At 45.4% G+C, this 19,547-nt stretch overlaps 1 protein-coding gene across 2 annotated transcripts in view; it reads right to left on the minus strand.

Annotated features, from left to right (window-relative positions):
* Window positions 1–19,547, minus strand: part of ZFYVE26 (zinc finger FYVE-type containing 26) — a 72,426-nt gene that overhangs the window by 45,866 nt on the left and 7,013 nt on the right. The window contains exons 4-15 of one of the 2 annotated variants that reach the window (XM_047794969.1): window positions 19,190–19,279; window positions 16,188–16,710; window positions 15,409–15,539; window positions 14,673–14,837; window positions 14,436–14,524; window positions 12,917–13,080; window positions 10,545–10,748; window positions 8,104–8,715; window positions 7,307–7,393; window positions 4,900–4,968; window positions 3,620–3,771; window positions 1,198–1,399 (exon numbers count right to left, since the gene is read on the minus strand). In XM_047794969.1, coding sequence (XP_047650925.1) covers window positions 1,198–1,399; window positions 3,620–3,771; window positions 4,900–4,968; window positions 7,307–7,393; window positions 8,104–8,715; window positions 10,545–10,748; window positions 12,917–13,080; window positions 14,436–14,524; window positions 14,673–14,837; window positions 15,409–15,539; window positions 16,188–16,710; window positions 19,190–19,279 — 2,488 coding nt within the window. Of the gene's footprint in view, window positions 1–1,197; window positions 1,400–3,619; window positions 3,772–4,899; window positions 4,969–7,306; window positions 7,394–8,103; window positions 8,716–10,544; window positions 10,749–12,577; window positions 12,896–12,916; window positions 13,081–14,435; window positions 14,525–14,672; window positions 14,838–15,408; window positions 15,540–16,187; window positions 16,711–19,189; window positions 19,280–19,547 lie in introns of those variants that run through there. The other variant, XM_047794970.1, reaches the window with a different exon arrangement.

Raw genomic sequence — 19,547 nt, forward strand, 5'->3', positions numbered from 1 at the left:
TGGGAACTTCCATATGCTGCAGGTACGGCCCTAAAAAAAGCAAAAACAAAACAAAACAAATGAACAAAAAAGGACACGCATATATATTCTTTTGAATTGATACAGAAAATCTCTGGATTTTTCTTTGGAGCAGACAGAGGGGCAATGTATGATAGTAACTTGATGTGCAGAGCCTAGACCAGCAAGAGATATAAAAATGTGGGATAAGATTCTACTTTCAAGAAATAACGAGAGAGAGAGAGAAAAAAAAAAAAAAAAGGAGTTCCCATTGTGGCTCAACAGGTTAAGGGCCCAAAATGGTCTCTACGAGGATGAAGGTTCAATCTCTAGCCTTGCTCAGTGGGTTAAGGATCTGGTGTTACCATGGCTGTGGCACAGGCCTCAGCTACAGCTCTGATTTGACCCCTAGCCTGGGAACTTCTATATGCAGCAGGTACAGCCATCAAAAAGAAAAAAAAAGAAAAAGGAAAAAGAAATAATGAAAGGATGAGCTCTGTGTTTTTTTTTGTGTGTGTGTGTGTGTGTCTTTTTGCCATTTCTTGGGCTGCTCCTGCGGCATATGGAGGTTCCCAGGCTAGGGGTCGAATAGGAGCTATAGCCACCAGCCTACACCAGAGCCACAGCAACTCGGGATCCGAGCCGTGTCTGCAACCTACACCACAGCTCACGACCACGCCGGATCCTTAACCCACTGAACAAGGCCAGGGATCGAACCTGCAACCTCATGGTTCCTAGTTGGATTCGTAAACCACTGTGCCACGACGGGAACTCCCCAGGATGAGCTCTTTGGATGCAGTGCAGCCAAAGGTGATGGGAATTAAGACTTGTGACCTCCAGGCCATAGGTGTTAGACACAACTCCTTCACTTTCTTGACAAATAAAATAATATCTGTTATCCCTGAATAATTACATGCAAAGAAAATACCCTCCTCTTCTCACAAAGCACAAGATAATGGGCATCACAACACACAGTGGAAACTGCATTCACACTCTTTGACTTAAGTCACACGGGACGGGCGTAGTGGGCACAGCTAGGAAACGACTCTGAAGGTGTCAGGACTGTCCTTCTTCAAGGCAGGGTCCTGCGCTGGGTTTCTGTTCGCCTTAATTCTGAGCCTCGGATTGGGCCGGTTCTTTCCCCGACAGCCCCCTCCCACAGCTACCTCACCACCCTCAGCGGCAACAGGGAAGCCGGACCTGCGGCTGCAGCGCTGCCGATGGCCTGCAACGTCGAGCGGCCACTGCCTGTTCGTCGGATGGTGCCACCAGCCCCGTCTGAGTTCTGGTTTTCGATCTTGTGCTCCACGCGGGCCAGCTCCTGGATCACCTCTTGGTAGCGCTCCATGAACATCAGCTCCCCTGAGCTGGGTGACGACTTCAGGTTGAACGTGAACACCACCTACACAGGAGAGGAGGGAGTCCGCGATTCGGGGATGGGGTGGGGTGGGGTGGGGTGGTCGCTGAGTTGGGGCGTGTCCGGAGACCTAAAATCTCGCCAACTGTTAGACCACCGCCCTGAGACACCTGATGTGTAGGGTGGGAAGAGCCCTGGATGGTCAAAGAGCAGACCAAATGTAGAAATAACATGCAAAAGTCCCGAGAAAGCCACTGAAAGTCCCAGCAGAAAATAGGCAAAAGATGTGGATGCTTGCAAAGGCAAAATGTATCTAACACATAGATGAAAAATGTTTTCCCTTCCCAGTAACCCAGGAAATTTAATATTTATGCCACTTTGCATCTATCACAATGGCAAAGTGTAAAAATAAACCCTGGGGGGGGGGGTAGAATAAACAGTCACAGCCTTCATTGAAAGCAATTTGGCAAACTAGAGAGTTTTAAAAATCTTTATATCCTTTGACTCGGTAATTTTTTTTTTCTTTGGGCCCTGCCTGCAACATGTGGAAGTTCTGGGGCTTGGGACTGAATCTGTGCCACAGCTGTAACCAGAGCCACAGCAGTGAAAATGCCAGGTCCTTAACCCACTGACCCATGAGGGAACTCCACTGATTCAGTAATTGTTTTTTTTTTTTTCCCTTTTTTTCTTTTTTGCCACTCCCTTAGCATGTGGAAATTTTCGGGCCAGGGATCAAACCCATGCCACAGTAGCAACCCAGGCTGCTGCAGTGACAATGCTGGATTCTTAACCTACTGCTCCACGAGGGAACTCCTGACTCAGTAATTTTTATGAGAAACTTTCTTAGGGAAATAATTCAAAAATCTTAATGCCTAAAGGTGATAGTCTTGGCACTAGTTATTACAACTATTATAGAATTGAAAGTACTCTAAATGTTGGGAGTTCCCATTGTGCCTTCGTCGTAATGAACCCGACTAGTATCCATCAGGACGCAGGTTTGATCCCTGGCCCCACTCAGTGGGATAAGGCTCCGTAAGCCAGCAGCTGCAGCTCTGATTTTGACTCCTAACCTGGGAAATTCTATATGCCCCTTAAAAAAAAAAAAAAATCTTGTTCCTGTACAAAGTCACATAGATCTTGGAAAAACACTGGCAAAAAAATATACTTTCATCATTAGTACTGGTTGTTCTGGACAATAGGGTTAATAGTAATTTTATTTTCTGGTTATTATTTTTTTCCACTTAATATTTTTCAGTATTTTCTTATAATATGCACAGCTGTTCTATAACTGGGTTAAAAAGAATAAAATATTTATTTAAAGAAAAAAAAAAAAAAGCTCAAAGCCCCAGGAAAAGAAGAGCAAGTGAGGACATTTAGGGGGCTCACAACTGACTTCCTCTTGGTTTGGGTGTAAGAAAGGCTGGTGAGGGTCCTAGCTTCCCCAGAGGGACAGAATTATCATTAACGTACAGCATCTAAAATGATCAGAGGAAGTTAGGCAAAAATAATCCCATCACCTAGATGTCTCCATGATTTATTCCTCAACAAGTAAACTCACGTAGAAGAAAAATTCTGAACTATGTGTTCAGGGACCAGCATAAGAGTCATAAAGGTACTAAGAGAGTTATAAAAATTAGAATAGGCTTTTATGCTATTAAATTTAAGCAATAGTGGAGGATTCCTGTATTACTCACATGGTCCTTTTCATATTCCAAGAGGTATTACATTTACCTCCAATTTTCAAAGCTTAGAAGGAGTAATAGTCGTTCTAATTTCTACAACCTGCACTTCTCCCTGTTCAACATGAATATTCTAGCTGGCTGGCCCCCTATACTGCCTGTCTATTGAACTGGCATTCTATTTATCATTAAAAATTGTCTGCATAGTGAGTTCTAACTCTATAAAACCCCATATGTGTTCAGAGAAGGATTCAAAAGAAACAAACAAACAAAAAGGAAACAAAAACATTTCAGCATTTGACTGTGGCTGAATATTTTATCTTTTTAAAACACTGTTTATGTCACGAAAACAAGCAAATGATTCAACAGCTCCTCCTGCAATGTTCAAGATGGGCTCAACCCATGGAAAACTCCCCACTGCTTTTCCTATGGGATGTGGCCCCTCAAATTGCCCCCTAGTGGCTCTGACTGCACATGCATCGGGCTTTACCTGAGGCCCAGCGGGTCCCAGGCTGCCTAACTGTTCTTTACTACGACAAGGCACAGCCTAGGCTCCCAACACCTGCTGCACAAGGACCCCCCTCACCTGATGGGCTTCTGCAAAGTTCCCCCGGAGGATGCAGGACGCCAGCAGGGACTCAGGTGGGGAGAACATCATGGGGATGAATGAACTCTGAGGTTGGGGCTGCAACCGGCCATCCAGCTCATTCCTCCCAGACACAGTGCTCAGACTTCCCTCTGTTAGGGCACCAAGGAAGGGAGAGGAATTGAGGAAAAACTATTCCGTCACCTCCTGCCAAACTCATATCTTCTTAAAGCCCTTCTCTAAAAAGATCTGTAAATGGATCTTGACTTTTCCTCAAAAGAAGGGCATATCTATGTTATGTTTTCCTTTTCTCTTTTTAATGGAAGTATAATTGATTTACAATATTGTTTCAGGTGCACAACAAAGTGACGTGGATGTATATATATAAATTTTGATTCTTTTCCATTCTTGGTTATTATAAGATACTGAATAAAGTTCCCTGTGTTATACAGTAAACCCTTATTCTTTATTTTACATATGGTACTGTATATCTGTTATTTTAAAATTTTTTATTATAGTTGATTTACAATATTCTGTCAATGTCTGCCGTACAGCAATGTGACCCAGTTATACATTTTTTTTGCAGGGGGTACACTGGTGGCATATGGAGCTTTCCAGGCTATGGGTCGAATTGGAGCTGTAGCTGTCAGCCTACAGCACAGCTATAGCAATGCGGGATCTGAGCTGAGTCTGCGACCTATACCACAGCTCATGGCAATGCCAGATCCTTAACCCACTGAGCAAGGCCAGGGATCGAACCCACGTCCTCGTGGATACTAGTCAGGTCTGCTAACCACATGGGAACTCCTACATTTATATACATTCTTTTTCTCACATTATCCTCCATCATGTTCCATCATAAGTGACTAGATGTAGTTCCCTGTGCCATACAGCAGGATCTCATTGCTTATCAATTCCACATGCAATAGTTTGCATCTACTAACCCCAAACTCCCAGGCCCTCCTACACCCTCTCCCTCCCTCTTGACAACCACTAAGTCTTTCCTTTTAATAGGTTCATGTCCACCACATATTAATATGCTGTATCACCCAACTACCTTCCTTGGGTGTTCACTTCCGTTTCTCTCTATTGACAGGTAATTCTGCTGACAATGAAATAGCCCCTTCCCCTTTCCCCAGTGCAATCTGTCTGGCTATCTGCAGAACCAACCTTCTTGAACACAAGCATGAACAGCTCAGTCCACGTTTTTACACCATGGTGCACGGTAACCCACATGAGGGCAAAGCTGCTTGAGGTTGCACTGGTTGGGACCCCCATACCTGAAGTACTTGTGCTCAGCTCACTACTTGTACTTTCCAAGGATGGGTTGGAACCTCTGTCCCGGCCATCTAGAGGTATTAGGAAGAAGAGAGAAAATCAACCATCAGTGCCTTATAGTATAAAAAGGTGAAAGCTGGCATGAAAGCCAAGATTGGGATAGAGTGAGAGAATAATGGGTAGCTGCAATGCCAACTGCTCCTCCTACAGTAAAACACAAGTTCCTACAGGTCAAAGATAAAGGGTGGGCTTAATATGGCACCAGTGCTTTTTGAGTAGCAGCATACACAATGGTTTCCAATCGCTGGGACTTAGAGCCCCAGAAGCTTTCAAGTTACTTCTAGGGGTCAGCAACATGCCATCCCCCACCCTCCTGCATCTGCTCACTAACTCTGTCAATATTCTGAGTAAAAAAAAAAAAAAAAAAAGCACAAATATCATGGCCAGGAAGGAACAAGGTGCAGAAAATCAAATTTTCTGACATAGAAAAAGTTGTCCTCATATATAGAAAAGTAGGAACAAAAGGATAAGGCCAGGCTTGCCAAAGACCACAACACTCAGAGCCCTGGAGAAAAAGCTGCTTCCTCCCAACACTTGCCTTCCTGAAGTGCTAGGGCTTGTGAAGGGAGGTTCACTATTCCTTCATGTGATGGATGTGTGATTTGGGGGCAGTATCAGTACATGCAACAGAGCCTCCTTGGCTCACAGTTGGGGAAGGAACAGAGAGTTGTAGGAAAGAGGATGGATTGTGCACCCTGGGCTGGATGGGTCAAGTGCACGCAAATTATGCCTTTTGACTCAAACCAATGAACTGAGCAACTGAAGGGGCTCAGCCTTTAAGTTGTTCAGGTTTCTCTCACAGTTCCTCCACCCCAGCCAGTATGCTCACTTTTCTCGCTGCCACTTAGCTAAAACTTCTCATTCTCCTGAGCTTGGTTTAAGAGTCAACACTTTAATAAAATCTGTTTCTCTGCCTTTGGAGGCTATGCTGAGATTTCTTCTGTTTTCAGGCAGTGTCTCTGCGCTGTTTAAGTTTTTCATGTATAATGTCTATGCAAGGAAATTATAAATTCTTTGAAGGCAAAGTCCTGGTTAATGCCTTATTCACCTCCGTAAGATACCTAGTTTTTTTTTTTTAGCACACAGAAAACTCTTTATAAATTCTGTCATAATTACTTAAAAGCTAGCCCAAAACATAATGGAAATTTGATTATCTAAAAATTTAGTACTTCTAACCTGCCTCCTTAGTGTGGTAGTCTCATAAAAATTTAGTGCTTCTGTATTATGCTCATGTGTTAAACTCCTTTAGAAAAACTCATAATCAAAGTCTAAAGACAAAATGGAGCAAAACTTGTAGCACATAATGACAGAATAATCTTCCTAAGGTATAAAGAGCTTCTTACAATTCAACAAGACAAATCCAATAGAAAATATGAACCTTAGGCTGAAAAATAAAAATGGCCAATAACTATACGAAAAGACATCCAACCTCAAACTAAAAATAGCATTTATTTTATTACCATGTTAATCATTTTGGCAAAAATTAAAAAATCTGATACTACTCATTTCTGATGAATGAATATGCAAACAGGCACTCATCTACAAGTGGGAGAAATGTCAACTGGTCCACTTTTTGGGGGGGGCAAATACATTTTATATCCATATATACTCTGACTTTCGATTTTACTGCTAGGGACTCATTCTGAGGTATACTGACACGAGTAGGCACAGATATATGTATAGGGTTGTTTACTATAGCACTGCTTATAATAGCAAAAAACTGGAAACAATTTAAATGCCCATAAAAGGGTATAATGCCAATGCAATACTAAGCAGCCTTTAAATACTAAGTGAGGAATCAGTTCTCAGTATTTACTATGATACATTAATATATATAAGAGGATATAAATGGAAAAAGAAAGTTGCAGTTCTCAATATATATAGTATGAGACATCCATATATCTAAAATGACATATATGCTTGGGTTGGACAGAAAATTTCTGGAAAGAAACTATTAGCAAGGGGTACCTTGAGGGGGACGGGACTAGGATAATCTTAGATCACCTGTGTACTTTATCTTAAAGAATTGCTTTAAGATATTTTATCTTTAAGAGCTTACCTTTATCTTTAAGGTATCTTAAGAATTGTTTTACCCTTTTCTTTTTTTTTTTTTTATGGTCACACCTATAGCACATGGATGTTCCAGGGCCAGGAACTAAACTGGATCCTTTAACCCACTGGGCCATGTTGCGATCAAACCCGTACCTCTACAGTGACCTGAGCTGCTGCGGTTGGATTCTTAACCCACTGTGTCACAGTGGGAACTCCCAGAATTGGTTTATCTTAAAGAATATTAGACAAGCGGCAATACACCACCTGCCTACTTCTGGGGAGAGCTCCTCAGATTACCTGCCCGGCTCCTTCTAGTCCGACGACCCCGGCGGAGACTGGGGTGCCGTGTGGCAATGGGCCGGCATCTTCGCGAAGGTTGCTCCTCTGAAATGGCAAAGCCAATGGGTCATGTGGGAGAATGATCAAAAAAAAATGTTTTAATTGAAGGATAGATGCTGTAGAATATTATATAAGTTCCAGGTATACAATAGAGTGATTCACAATTTTTAAAGGTTATGCTCCATTTATAGTTATTATAAAATATTGGCTATATTCCCTGTGTTGGACACTATATCCTGGTGGCTTATTTAAATTTTTTAATTTTAATTTTTTTGCTTTTTAGGGCTGCACCTGTGGCATATGGAAGTTCCCGGGCTAGAGGTCAAATTGGAGCTGCAGGTGCTGGCCTACACCACAGCCACAGCAATGCGGGATCCAAGCCTCATCTGCCACCTACACCACAGCTGGGAGCAATGCCAGATTGTTAACCCACTGAGCAAGGGCAGGAACTGAACCCACACCCTCATGGATCCTAGTTGGGATTGTAACCCACTGAGCCACAACAGGAACTCCCCTGGAAGCTTACTTTATACCTAATAGTTTGTACCTCCTACTCCCCCCACCCCTATGCTGCCCCTCCCCCGCTTCTGAGAGTGATCAATCTGGGTTCGACCCGGCTCCTGGGGTAACAGGTAGGGAAAGAGCTAGACGGGACTGTGAGACATGGAGCAGTACCCAGAGTGCTGACAGGTTGCTATGGTGATAAGCCCCGTGTGCACGTGACTCCCTCCTCCCTTTCTCTTATCTCCATATACCTGAGCCCTGGTTGCTGGTCACCACCTTGAACCTCCACTGGGCCTCAGAGAGAACCTTGGAGAACTGGTGCAGGCGGCTCTGCAGTCCATCTCTGCTGCCAGAGCTGCTCTGGCCTTCGAGCAGCTTTGGCTTCTCAGGAGCGCTTCGGCTGCTCAGCACATCTAGCTGCTCCTGCAGCAGCCTGAGGAAGGCCCCTATCGCCAATTCATCAGCCAGGAACCCACTGATGCCACTAGTAAAGTGCTTTAGGTCCAAAAAGCTCTGTCCGTGAGGCCCCGGGGAAGTGTCTTCTGGCTCTGCCTGCAGACAGCTTGGAATTGTGTAGGTCAGGCTCCTGGGGGTCCCCAGGGAACCCTGCTCTGACTTCCTCTCAGGCTGCGCTCCGTGCTGAGGGCTCTCTGATGGGGACCTCAAACCCAACGGGCCCTTCCCCTCAACGTCATCCTCCTCAGCATAGTCCTCGGGCAGGTGGGGCTCTGGGTGAAGATCAGCAGAGGTGATGAGGAGCAATGAGAAGATGTTTTCTAGAAGTTCCAGGCACAGAGAGTCAGGAATACTGCACAGATACTGTTGACACCTGGCCAGGTATGTTGAGAAGAGACCTGAAGCACCTGAAGAAGCAGCATGTGTTAAGAGAAGAGGGCAGAGAAAGAGGAGGAGAGAGAAAATGCAAATATCAGAAACGATACTTGCTAAACTCGGTCTCCCAACGTTAACTCATTTCCTTGTAGTGACTCAGGGAACCATAGTTACAGCCAGATGAACGAGGGGCTATTGAGACATGTCTTTTCACGATTTGCAGAAAGTTCTTGTTTCCCTAATTAAAAGTACAGCTCACTGAACACATTATTTTGTTTCTGCCTTTTTTTTTTGGGTCACACCTGCAGAAAACAGAAGTTCTGGACTAGGGGTTGAATCAGAGCTGCAGCTGCTGGCCTACCCCACAGCCACAGCGACCCTGGATCCAGCCGCACCTGTGACCTATGCAGCCGTGTGTGGCAATGCCAGATCCTTAACCCACTGAGTGAGGCCAGGGATCAAACCCACATCCTCACAAACACTATGTTGGGTTTTTCACCTGCTGAGCCACAACAGAAACTCCTGTGTTTCTGTACTTTTTTTTTTTTTTTTTTAATATTACATCATTCCTCATATTTGAGGAGCACTCCATATTTCAGTTCCTAGAATGAAGGCAGTCTGGAGACTTCTTACTCTCTCTCTCTCTCTCTCTCTCTCTTTTTTTTTTTTTTTTTGCTTTTTAGGGCCATACTCAAGGTGTATGGAAGTTCCAAGGCTAGAGGTCAAACCCGAGCTGCAGCAGCTGCTGGCCTACGCCACAGCCACAGCCACACAGGATCCAAGCTGCATCTTCAACCTACACCACAGCTCACAGCCAACACTGGATCATTAGCCCATGGAGCAAGGCCAGGGATTGAACTGGAGTCCTCCAAGATACTAGTTGAGTTTGTTACTGCTGAGCCACAACGGGAACTTCAAGACTCTTTACTCTTTAATTTCTGTTTTCACTCACTGCTACCTAGATCTCTTAAGAAATACTCACTGGTTAAAAACGACCACGCTTAGAGCACAAGGTCTATTCCAAAGCTGCATGGGAGAGATAACTGACTGCTCTCTGGTCACAGAGGGCAAGAAAAATGAGAGAATAGGACAGGAGATTCTTTCTACTTTAGGCTGTGACCCATGACGCTGACTTAAATGACAGTACTTGAAAAAAAATGAAATAAAAAAGAAAAACAATTAGGAGTGCGCTCTGGAAGTACAAAACTCATTTCAGTCTACACATCACTTATACACACATATGCACACATACAAGCAGAAATTACATACCCAGTGTAGACTAGAGTGATATAAAATGCTCTTTACTATGGATTGGAGTTTTTTTTTTTAAAAAAAAGCATTTGGGGGAGTTCCCATCGTGGTGCAGGGGTTAACGAATCCGACTAGGAACCATGAGGTTGCGGGTTCGATCCCTGCCCTTGCTCCGTGGGTTAAGGATCTGGCGTGGCTGTGAGCTGTGGTGTAGGTTGCAGACGTGGCTCGGATCCCATGTTGCTGTGGCTCTGGTGTAGGCCTGTGGCTACAGCCCTGATTAGACCCCTAGCCTGGGAAACTCCATATGCTGCAGGAGCGGCCCTAGAAAAGGCAAAAAGACAAAAAAATAAAAAAATTTAAAAAATAAAATAAAGCATTTGGAAAACACTGTATAGGTGATCAAACTGTTAGGACTTATGCAAATCACTTGCTTTCTCCACGTCCATCTGATTCACGAAGTTGATAAAAGGATGAAATTATTCTTGGGCATAATAAAATCAAGGCCACCTCCCCAAGCCTGGTAGAAGAGGGATCCTACACAAAGAAGCTCCAGGCACACACTGTCCCTAGCTCTGGCTGGGGAAGGGGAGGGGGGCTGGTTCGGTACCTGGGGAGGAGAGAGAATCGCTCACTGGCTCCGCCGCCGAGGCCAGGTCCTCAGAGGGCCTGTCTTTGCATTCCTGGCACTGCATGTGCTGGTGCTGGTTCACACAGAGGGCATAGATGGCATACTTCATGGCACAGAAGCTCTGGTAGAGTGTCAGGTTCTGACACCCGCTCAGGTGCGCGGGCACCGGGGCTTCAGCGGAATCTGAATTGTAGAGAGAACCAGGCAGAACTTTAGACCTGCTTCTTTCAGCCAGGGCTGCAAGTTTACGGCTGAAGCAAAGAGACGCCACTCTGCTGGTCCCCTGGGTGTTCTCACCCTCTCTCCTTCCTGGCAGTTTGATCTGCATCCCTTCTAGGCCTTTTTTTCCAGCTCAACAACTTGCAGTCCCTCTGTCTCCTTTTCCCCACCAACCTCCCTTCTACACATCCGTTCAGACAAGGCTTCAAGGCTGTTTAACAAGTCTTTCCCTTACACTTCTTAAAATACTGTTTTTCCTTTAAAAAAAAAATAAAACTTAAATGATTAATCCACCTTTAGAATGCCACATTATTCAAGAGGTAGGATTAAAATGTGTTTAGATTGAGAAACAAGAGAGCAAAGGTAACACAATAGTTAAAATACTTGGTATTGTTAGGAAAGCACTGAAACAGACACCATGGGAAAAAAAACAAACCCTGTTGAAATTCCTTATACTTCTTTAGTAATTTAAAATATGTCATTAAAATATTTTTTTGGAGCTTCAGGAGGAAGGGAGGGAACTATAATCTTTATGGAAGCCCTAAGTATCTTTTTTTTTTTTTTTCCTCCTTTTTACAGCCACACCTGTGGCACATGGACGTTCCTGGCCTAGGGGTCTAATCGGAGCTGCGGCTGGTGGCTACATCATAGGCACTTCAACGCCAGATCCAAGCCACATCTGTGATCTACAGTGTAGCCTGTGGCAACGACAGATCCTCAACTCACTGAGCGAGGCGAGGGATCAAACCCACATTCTCATGGAGACTACATTGGGTCCTTAACCCACTGAGCCACCATAGGAACTCTCCAAGCACCTTAATCTAGCCCTAATTTTTTCTGTAGCAAAAGTACAACCTGTTCAAAGAAAAAACATTAAAGGTAATACAGCAAAAAGAAGAAAAAATATCACCCATAATCCCACCAGCTGAACACAACCACTGCTACATTCTGGTTTAACCCCTTTAATAGTTTTGTATACATGTATATGTGTTTAAGTTAAGTGTACCATCATTTTAGGGATGCTTTGCTACCATAATGTTGCAACAAGCCCCTTTATGCACAGGCTTCCTAGCAATTACTTTCAAGAAGCTTGGCCTTGCCAAGGGCAGGGTAATAAGCAGAACAAAGTCAATACAGTTCTATGGCCTTGACCTCTAGAGGCTTTATTGCCTAGGGCCAGGACTTACAAGCACGAGAGAGGGAGTTGCCCCAAATGCCTCTCTTGCCACACCCCTAGTCCCAGTGCTATTATTACTCTTCTTTTCCAAGTTCTAAGTGTCTTCTGATAGGTCACCAGGGGTAGATTTCAAATACTTCTTCTGAAGTCTTTAGAACTTGTATGTAGAAAACAGAGGGTTCCAGGTTTTTTAGAATATCTGCTGAATAAGTTGCCTACCTTTCCAGAAAAAAAAATACAGTGTACCAATACTAGTTTTACATTTAGTGGTAGGTCCTTTTAAAAATTAAATCAAAGCAACATCTAGGCTGAGAAATACCTACTAACATATGAGAAAGTCTGTTTCTCCCAAAGATGCGGCAGGTTATGACTATACTATGTGATATTTGAGAGCAAAAAGAAAGCGTTTGTTAATGGGGACTTGAATTTTAAGCAAAGATCTAAGGTTAAAACAAGGCTTTGCTACTGTTGCAGGCAAGTCTTCTAAAAGAAAAACTCTAAAAAGAATTTCCTAAAATAAAGATTCTTTATCTGCTCAATAGAGTTAGAAGATATGGAAGGGAATGAGGGCACAAAATGTGCCATGAGAAAACTGGTGATGCATGGAGAGACTTACCTGGCATTTGCATCAATACTGCCAACGACAACGCTGTGAATTCAGGAAGCAGTTCCTAATCCTGTTTTAGTGGAATCAGAATAAGCCAGCAGCCCGGGGCTGGTTGCATAAGGACAAAGGTTCATAGGAGTCCCTGTGCCTCACTGAGAAAGGAGAGGATATCCCTCTATCCCATACTCTGTTTGGGGCAAAGAGCACTAACTCCGAGGGTACCTGCTGGACCACTCATCTTGATAGATGCCAGCAATCACATCGAGAGAAATCTTGTGCTGAAAGAAACATGCAAGATTGTCCTAAAAGGGAATCTTGCCCAGGGTACTCACTCCATTGGCAGCTTACCGTGTTCTTGCTGGGGGTCCTTGGCTGGCACCTTCTGTAGGAGCTGGAGAACATCTTCCTCCCTGAGGGCTGGCAGGTGCGTCAGGTGATGGAGAGAGTAGAGCACTGAGTGGCTGTCTCCACCATGTAAATGACACAAGAGATCTCTCTTTGGTATGGGGTTGCTGAAAGGGAAAGTTGGGAGGATGGAAGGGGAGGCAGGTTATACAAGTGCATTGAGAAAGACCCGTCTCCATTCCCTCTTTTTTCTTTTTTTTTGGCTGTGCCTGTGGCATGCAGAAGTTCCTGGGCCAGGGATCGAACTAAAGTCAGGGCAGTGACAACACGGAATCTGTAACTGCTGGGCTACCAGGGAACTCTCTTTACTCCCCCTTCATCTTTCTCTCTGGCCTTTAAAACCACAGGTTTCACTTCCCCAAACCCTTAATTTTAGTTGGACTATGGCAGAGGATAGCATTTATTTGCCCTCAGAGAAGACCCTCCATCGAGTCGGCTTTACTTGTCTAGAAAGGACTGGGACAGGGTCTTTGTGCTCAGTAGGGTTTAGAAAGGGCCCACATTTCTGCACTGTTCCCAGCTGAGAGCTGACACGAGCGTCTCTGGCTTTCCTTTGATTCAGGGCCCCTCGCCAATTCTCCCTCTCCCCCCTCAATTTCAGGAAGTGGTAAGGTGGATGAAGACCAAAAAAAAAAGGAATCTAGGTCAAGGGAAGACCCAGGGCTAAGTTACCGGGGAGACACAGGGCCTTGCACACGTTTCAAAAGGCACTTGTTTGAACAAGCTGATCTGGGATAACACGTGGCTAGGACTGTGGACCATACTCACTCGCTGTGTGACTCTGGGCAGGTTACTGAACACCTTTGGGCTTCAGTTTCCCCAGCTTTAAAACGAGGACAATACTGGTCTCTCCCTCATAGGATGACTGTCATGCTTGCGTGAAATCATCATGTAAAGAGCTGAGAGCAATGCCTGGTGTAGAGGAAATGCTCAGCAACCCTGAGTTCTTGTTCTGTTTATCACTGTCATTCCTTAAATTATTCTCTAGTTATGATCTTTTTTTTTTTTTGTCTTTTTGCCTTTTCTAGGGCTGCTCCTGCAGCATGTGGAGATTCCCAGTCTAGGGGTCTCATCAGAGCTGTAGCCTCCGGCCTTCGCCAGAGGCACAGCAACACAGGATCCGAGCTGCATCTGCGACCTACACCACAGCTCAAGTCAACGCCAGATCCTTAACCCACTGAGCAAGGCCAGGGAACGAACTGGCAACCTCATGGTTCCTGGTCGGATTCGTTAACCACTGTGCCACGACGGGAACTCCTCTAGTTATGATCTTATGGCCATGGTAAAAATAACCATTACTTAGGTTTCTTTCCTGGTTTAATAGTTGGAACAATTATTAGTTGCTGGTTAACACTGCCAAGGCAAAACCTTACGGGGAAGATGTCTTGAGATGACCACACTGGACAGCACGGGGTCAGGTGTGCCCACTGGTGGGATGGGGCCTGGCTGCACAGGGCCGTACCTGCTCTGCTGTACACACCACTCCAGGACCTCCAGGTGAGCCCACAGCCCATCACAGGCATCCCTGAGGAGCTTATCACAGCCTTGGTCCTGTGTCGATACGGGACAAGAGAGAGATGCTCATTCAGGCACCTAGGGTCAGAGACCCTGAGCAATTTCAAAACCCTGCCTTCTGCCTCAGCCCAAAGCCCCACTGCACTCACTTCCAGAGCAGCTTGGGCTGCAGAGTGAGACTTACCTGGGTCCTGTGCAGTGTCTGGAGCAGCTTCTTGGCGGATGCGAGGCTCTGGCAGTGCGTCCAGCCCAGGAGCACGAGCAGTCGACTGAGAGGCCTGAATTCCCTATCGAGCAGGCAGCCAAGACTCGGGAAGTCTTCCTCCTTCAACAGTGTGAGGGCTGTCACCTGTAAGCCAGAGGAGGTGCTGGAGGCAGGGCTGGGGACTTGCTGCTCATCAGGATAAGAAGCTTTTCAGTGCAGAAGGAAGGTTTCCATCATGACAGAGCGGCCAGTTGAGTAAAAAAATGTTCTCGAAAATCCTAGACTATAAGCTCCTTGAAGGCAGGGACTGACTTCTGTTGTAACCCCATATCCTAGTGCCCAGCACACAGAATGAGGTTAAAAAGAGCTGTTGAATTAAACTAGACGGCGATGGTTAAGAGTAACTGGGTTTCCTTGTCAGCTAGGTAACATAATTCTGCCACTGTCTTTTCTTCCTGACACCCAAGAAAGCTTACATCGATCCAACGTTTCAGAGCCTGCCAAGGGACTGATATAAAACACCAGCAGTTCTAAGTCTGAATGGTACTGGTTCTCGGAGCCTTCTGGAACTGTGGGATGGACAGAAAACAAATGGTTCCCTACTAATTGAACCGCTTTGTGTTGCATAAATGAGTGGGAGAGAAATGAGGCAGGGAGAAGCTTGGAGGGAACCCCAGGGTGCTTGTGTGATGGAGAATCATTGAGTTTGACTTACCAGGATCTGCTCGAGGAAGTGCTTGCTATTGCTCAGGCAATAGAAATAGGCCAATTTCCAGGCCTGGGCTGGGTCAGGATGGGAGAACAGTGCTAGCATTGCCCGCTCAGGATCTAAATGATCCGGTGAGACTGAAAATCAAAGTGGAGAGGGTAACTGGGGAACTGCAACTCTTTTTTTCCCTAAGCTTGAGCCCATCTGGAAAACCAGGTGATGTGAGAGTTCGTGCTTTTGAGAAGTTAACCAGGATTTTGACACTTCTATCTTAGAGCTTCTTTACTTCTCTCTAAAAAGTTCTTCCCTGTATTACTCTCCCTCCCTTGTTCTTTTTTTTTGCTTTTTAGGGCCACACCTGTGGTATACAAACGTTCCCAGGGGCTAGGGGTCAAATTGGAGCCACAGCTGCTGGCCAACAACACAACCACAGCAACTTGGGATCTGAGCCACATCTGCAACTTACACCACAGCTCATGGCAACGCCAGATCCCTAAACCACTGAGCAAGGCCAGGGACTGAACCTGCATTCTCAAGGACACTAGTCGGGTTCATAACCCACTGAGCCACAACGGGAACTCCCACTATTACTTCCTCTCTTTTTCCATCACTCCATCTTAGACTAAGAAATCCGTGCTTTTGCAAAAGGACATTTTGCTCATTTTGCCTAGCTTCTCCCATTAGACTTCCTGAGCAACACGGAAGGCAGGAGGCTCTAGGAAGTCAGAGGGGCCGGGCAGGGTGCAATCACCAACACACAAGGAGAGGCAAGGCAGGGAACACACCTTTTCCCGAGGGGGTGGCCTGCGGTGGCTTTTCTGTGGCCTTCTCAGCGTAGGTGTGACCGTAGAGGGAGGCCAGACCCCGCCCGGCCTTGTGCAGCAGGCAGCTGAGCAGCCGCTCCTCCCGCAGGGGGCTGCCTTCTGCCCCACAAGCCTCCAGCAGCTCCTCACACAGGAGGCGCAGCTCAACCCCCAGCGGCTCTGCAGGGCATCGCAGAGTCCGCAGGGCTCCATAGATGGCATCCTCTACCCCCGTGGGCCCAGCATCAGGGCCCCGCAGAGCTCGCAGTGCCTTTCGAATGAGGTCCACCAGCGCCTTTTGCAGAGGCCAGCCACGGAGGCCTGTGCCGTCATCCTCCCCAAGCAGGAGCTCCAGCAGGGCCTGTGCGGGCTGGGGGGCCTGCCTCAGGAGATCCCAGAGCACAGAGACAGCTTCTGAGCTGAGCCAAGGTGGCCAGCTCTCCTGCCTCTGATTTCCGTCAAGCACAGGGTCGAATGTGTCTTGGGCTAAGACTGCATACAGGTCCTAAACAGAGGACAAAGAGAGGGATGGGTGGTGAGAAGGACCAGAATGTTATCACTTACATGCTTTGAGACGTCCCTCTCTTTCTTACATCTATGTGTGTGTGTACACATAGCAGTGGTGGCAGCGAACACTGCGGTGGTTACTATGTGTCAGGTCCTTTCCACGGAAAAAATAATCACATTAATCCTGACAACAGCTTTAGGAAGAGGACACTACTATTATCATCATTTTGAGGATATCCTCAAATTAGGAGGTTGAGGCAAAGACAGATTTGCCCAAGGCTTCCGTCCTTAAGCCCCAGCCCCATTGCCTCTAAAATGTGAACTGTCAATCCAAATCAGGGACTGCAAACTCACAGACCAGGTAATAAATGGGTAATAAGACACTACACTCATCTCAAAGCATTTACCTTCAATTTGTTTTTTTGTCTTTGGAGGGCCGCACCTGCGGCATATGGAAGTTCCCAGGGGCTAGGAGTCGAATTGGAGCTGCAGCTGCCGGCCTACACCACAGCCACAGCAATGCACCTTACACCACAGCTCATGGCAAGGCCATATCCTTAACCCACTGTGCCAGGGATCGAACCTGCAGTCTCATGGACACTAGCCAGGTTCAAGATGATCTAAGTCGGGTCTGTGATTTACACCAAAGCTTAGGGCAACACTGAGCAAGGCCAAGGACTGAACCTACATCCTCATGCATACTAGTCAGGTTCATTACCACTGAGCCACAACAGGAACTCCTACATTGAACTTTTTAAAAAACATTATATTCCAGTTTTTACCCCTTGATCCAAACTCTGACCATGTTTTCAGGTAGAGCTCATTCTTTTTATTTTGTTTGATTAAAATACATAGTTCAGTTACAATGCTGTGTTAGTTTCAGGTGTACAAAGTGATTCAGTTATACATACATATGTATCTATTTTTTTCATCTTCTTTTCCCTTATAGCTTATTATAAAATATTGAGTATAGTTTCCTGTGCTATATAGTGGGTCCTTGTTGGTTATTTATTTTACATATGCTGGGTTGTATAAATCAATACATACTCCTAATTGATCCCTCTCTGCCTCAGGTACAGTCAATTCTTTATCCTTCCATAAACCCTTCCCCAGTATCTCCAACCCACACAACTTTCCCTCTTTATTGGTTTTCAATGTTCTTAAAATCAGCACTATATGGTTTAGTACATGATTGTGTCATGTAGGTATCTCCTTCTTTTCCAACTAGACTATAAGTTCTTAAACACAAGACCTCTGTTGCCTATAATTTGTCTGGTAGGTTATTTTCAACATTTTAGCACCATTGCCATGTTTGGGGCTCTGAGACACTTCTTCATTAACTCCCTCCGAGATGGTTACAGGACCATGAGCCCTTAACCTAATACAAGTGAAATTCCCTACCTTAAATCCTACTGTAAATATGTCTTCAATTTGCTGGTGGTCAGTTCATGGAGAAAATAAGTACTGAGGCTCAGGAGTTCCCGTCGAGGCTCAGCGGTTAATGAATCTGACTAAGAACCATGAGGTTGTGTGTTCGATCCCCAGCCATGCTTAGTGGGTTAAGGATCCGGCATTGTCGTGAGCTGTGGTGTAGGCTGCAAATGTGGCTCAGATCCTGCGTTGCTGTGGCTCTGGCCGGCAGCTACAGCTCCGATTGGACCCCTAGCCTGGGAACCTCCATATGCTGCGGGAGCAGCCCTAGAAAAGGCAAAAAGACAAAGAGACAAAAAAAAAAAAAAAAAGGAGTTCCCGTTGTGGCGCAGTGGTTAACGAATCCGACTAGGAACCATGAGGTTGTGGGTTCGGTCCCTGCCCTTGCTCAGTGGGTTAACGATCCGGCGTTGCCGTGAGCTGTGGTGTAGGTTGCAGACGCGGCTCGGATCCCGAGTTGCTGTGGCTCTGGTGTAGGCCGGTGGCTATAGCTCCTATTCGACCCCTAGCCTGGGAATCTCCATATGCCACGGGAGCGGCCCAAGAAATAGCAACAACAACAACAACAAAAAAGACAAAAGACAAAAAAAAAAAAGTATTGAGGCTCAGGTGCTAAAGTATAGATATAGTTAAGATTTTGAATCTGTTCCCAGAAGGTGGTTGTGAGGATTAATTATAACATATTAAATGGACCTGATACAGAAACGGTATTTGACAAATTCATATCAGGTTTTTTTTTTTTCCCTTTATACTCCCTACCACATACTGGTGGAAAATTCAAACACCTACTTTAAATCCCACTTATGTATTCCTTTTACATGAAATGAAAAAAAAAAAAAAAGTTTAATCCTGAGCTATAATTAGTACTAGGAATTCTACAATCAGGTATGTTTTCCCTGACTCTAAATTCCCCTCAAGGGGTCTCTTCCTAGTCTGAGAACAGAGTATAGCCAACATCTTGGGGACCTGTCTCTGCTGGATCCATGAAAGCGGAGCTTGTTGAGTGGCTGTAACCCTGGACACACAGATCCGGGGCCCTCTCTCACCTTGAGGATGTCCTCTGGGATACCACCTGGGAGGTCCTCTGACAATAAAAGAAACTCAAGCTTCCTCCGGAAAACAGTTGGGAGTGACTTCTAGAAGAATCATAAGGAAGAACAGAGATTAGGCGTATGCTTTGGCTAACAATTATAAGTCAATACTTCTATTTCATCTTATTTCTGTTCTTTTCTCTAAGATAAAGTTCTTTTGACCATTACATCCTGTGGTATGTTTTCAGATACTTTTCTCCTTCCTTCCTTCCTTCCCTCCCTCCCTCCCTCCCTCCCTTCCTTCCTTCCTTCCTTTTTCCTTTTTCAGCTGCACCCATGGCATATGGAAGTTCTTGGGCCAGGGATCGAATCC

The sequence above is a fragment of the Phacochoerus africanus genome, chromosome 9 (genome assembly GCF_016906955.1).
Source record: "Phacochoerus africanus isolate WHEZ1 chromosome 9, ROS_Pafr_v1, whole genome shotgun sequence".
In the NCBI taxonomy this organism is placed as follows: Eukaryota; Metazoa; Chordata; class Mammalia; order Artiodactyla; family Suidae; genus Phacochoerus; species Phacochoerus africanus.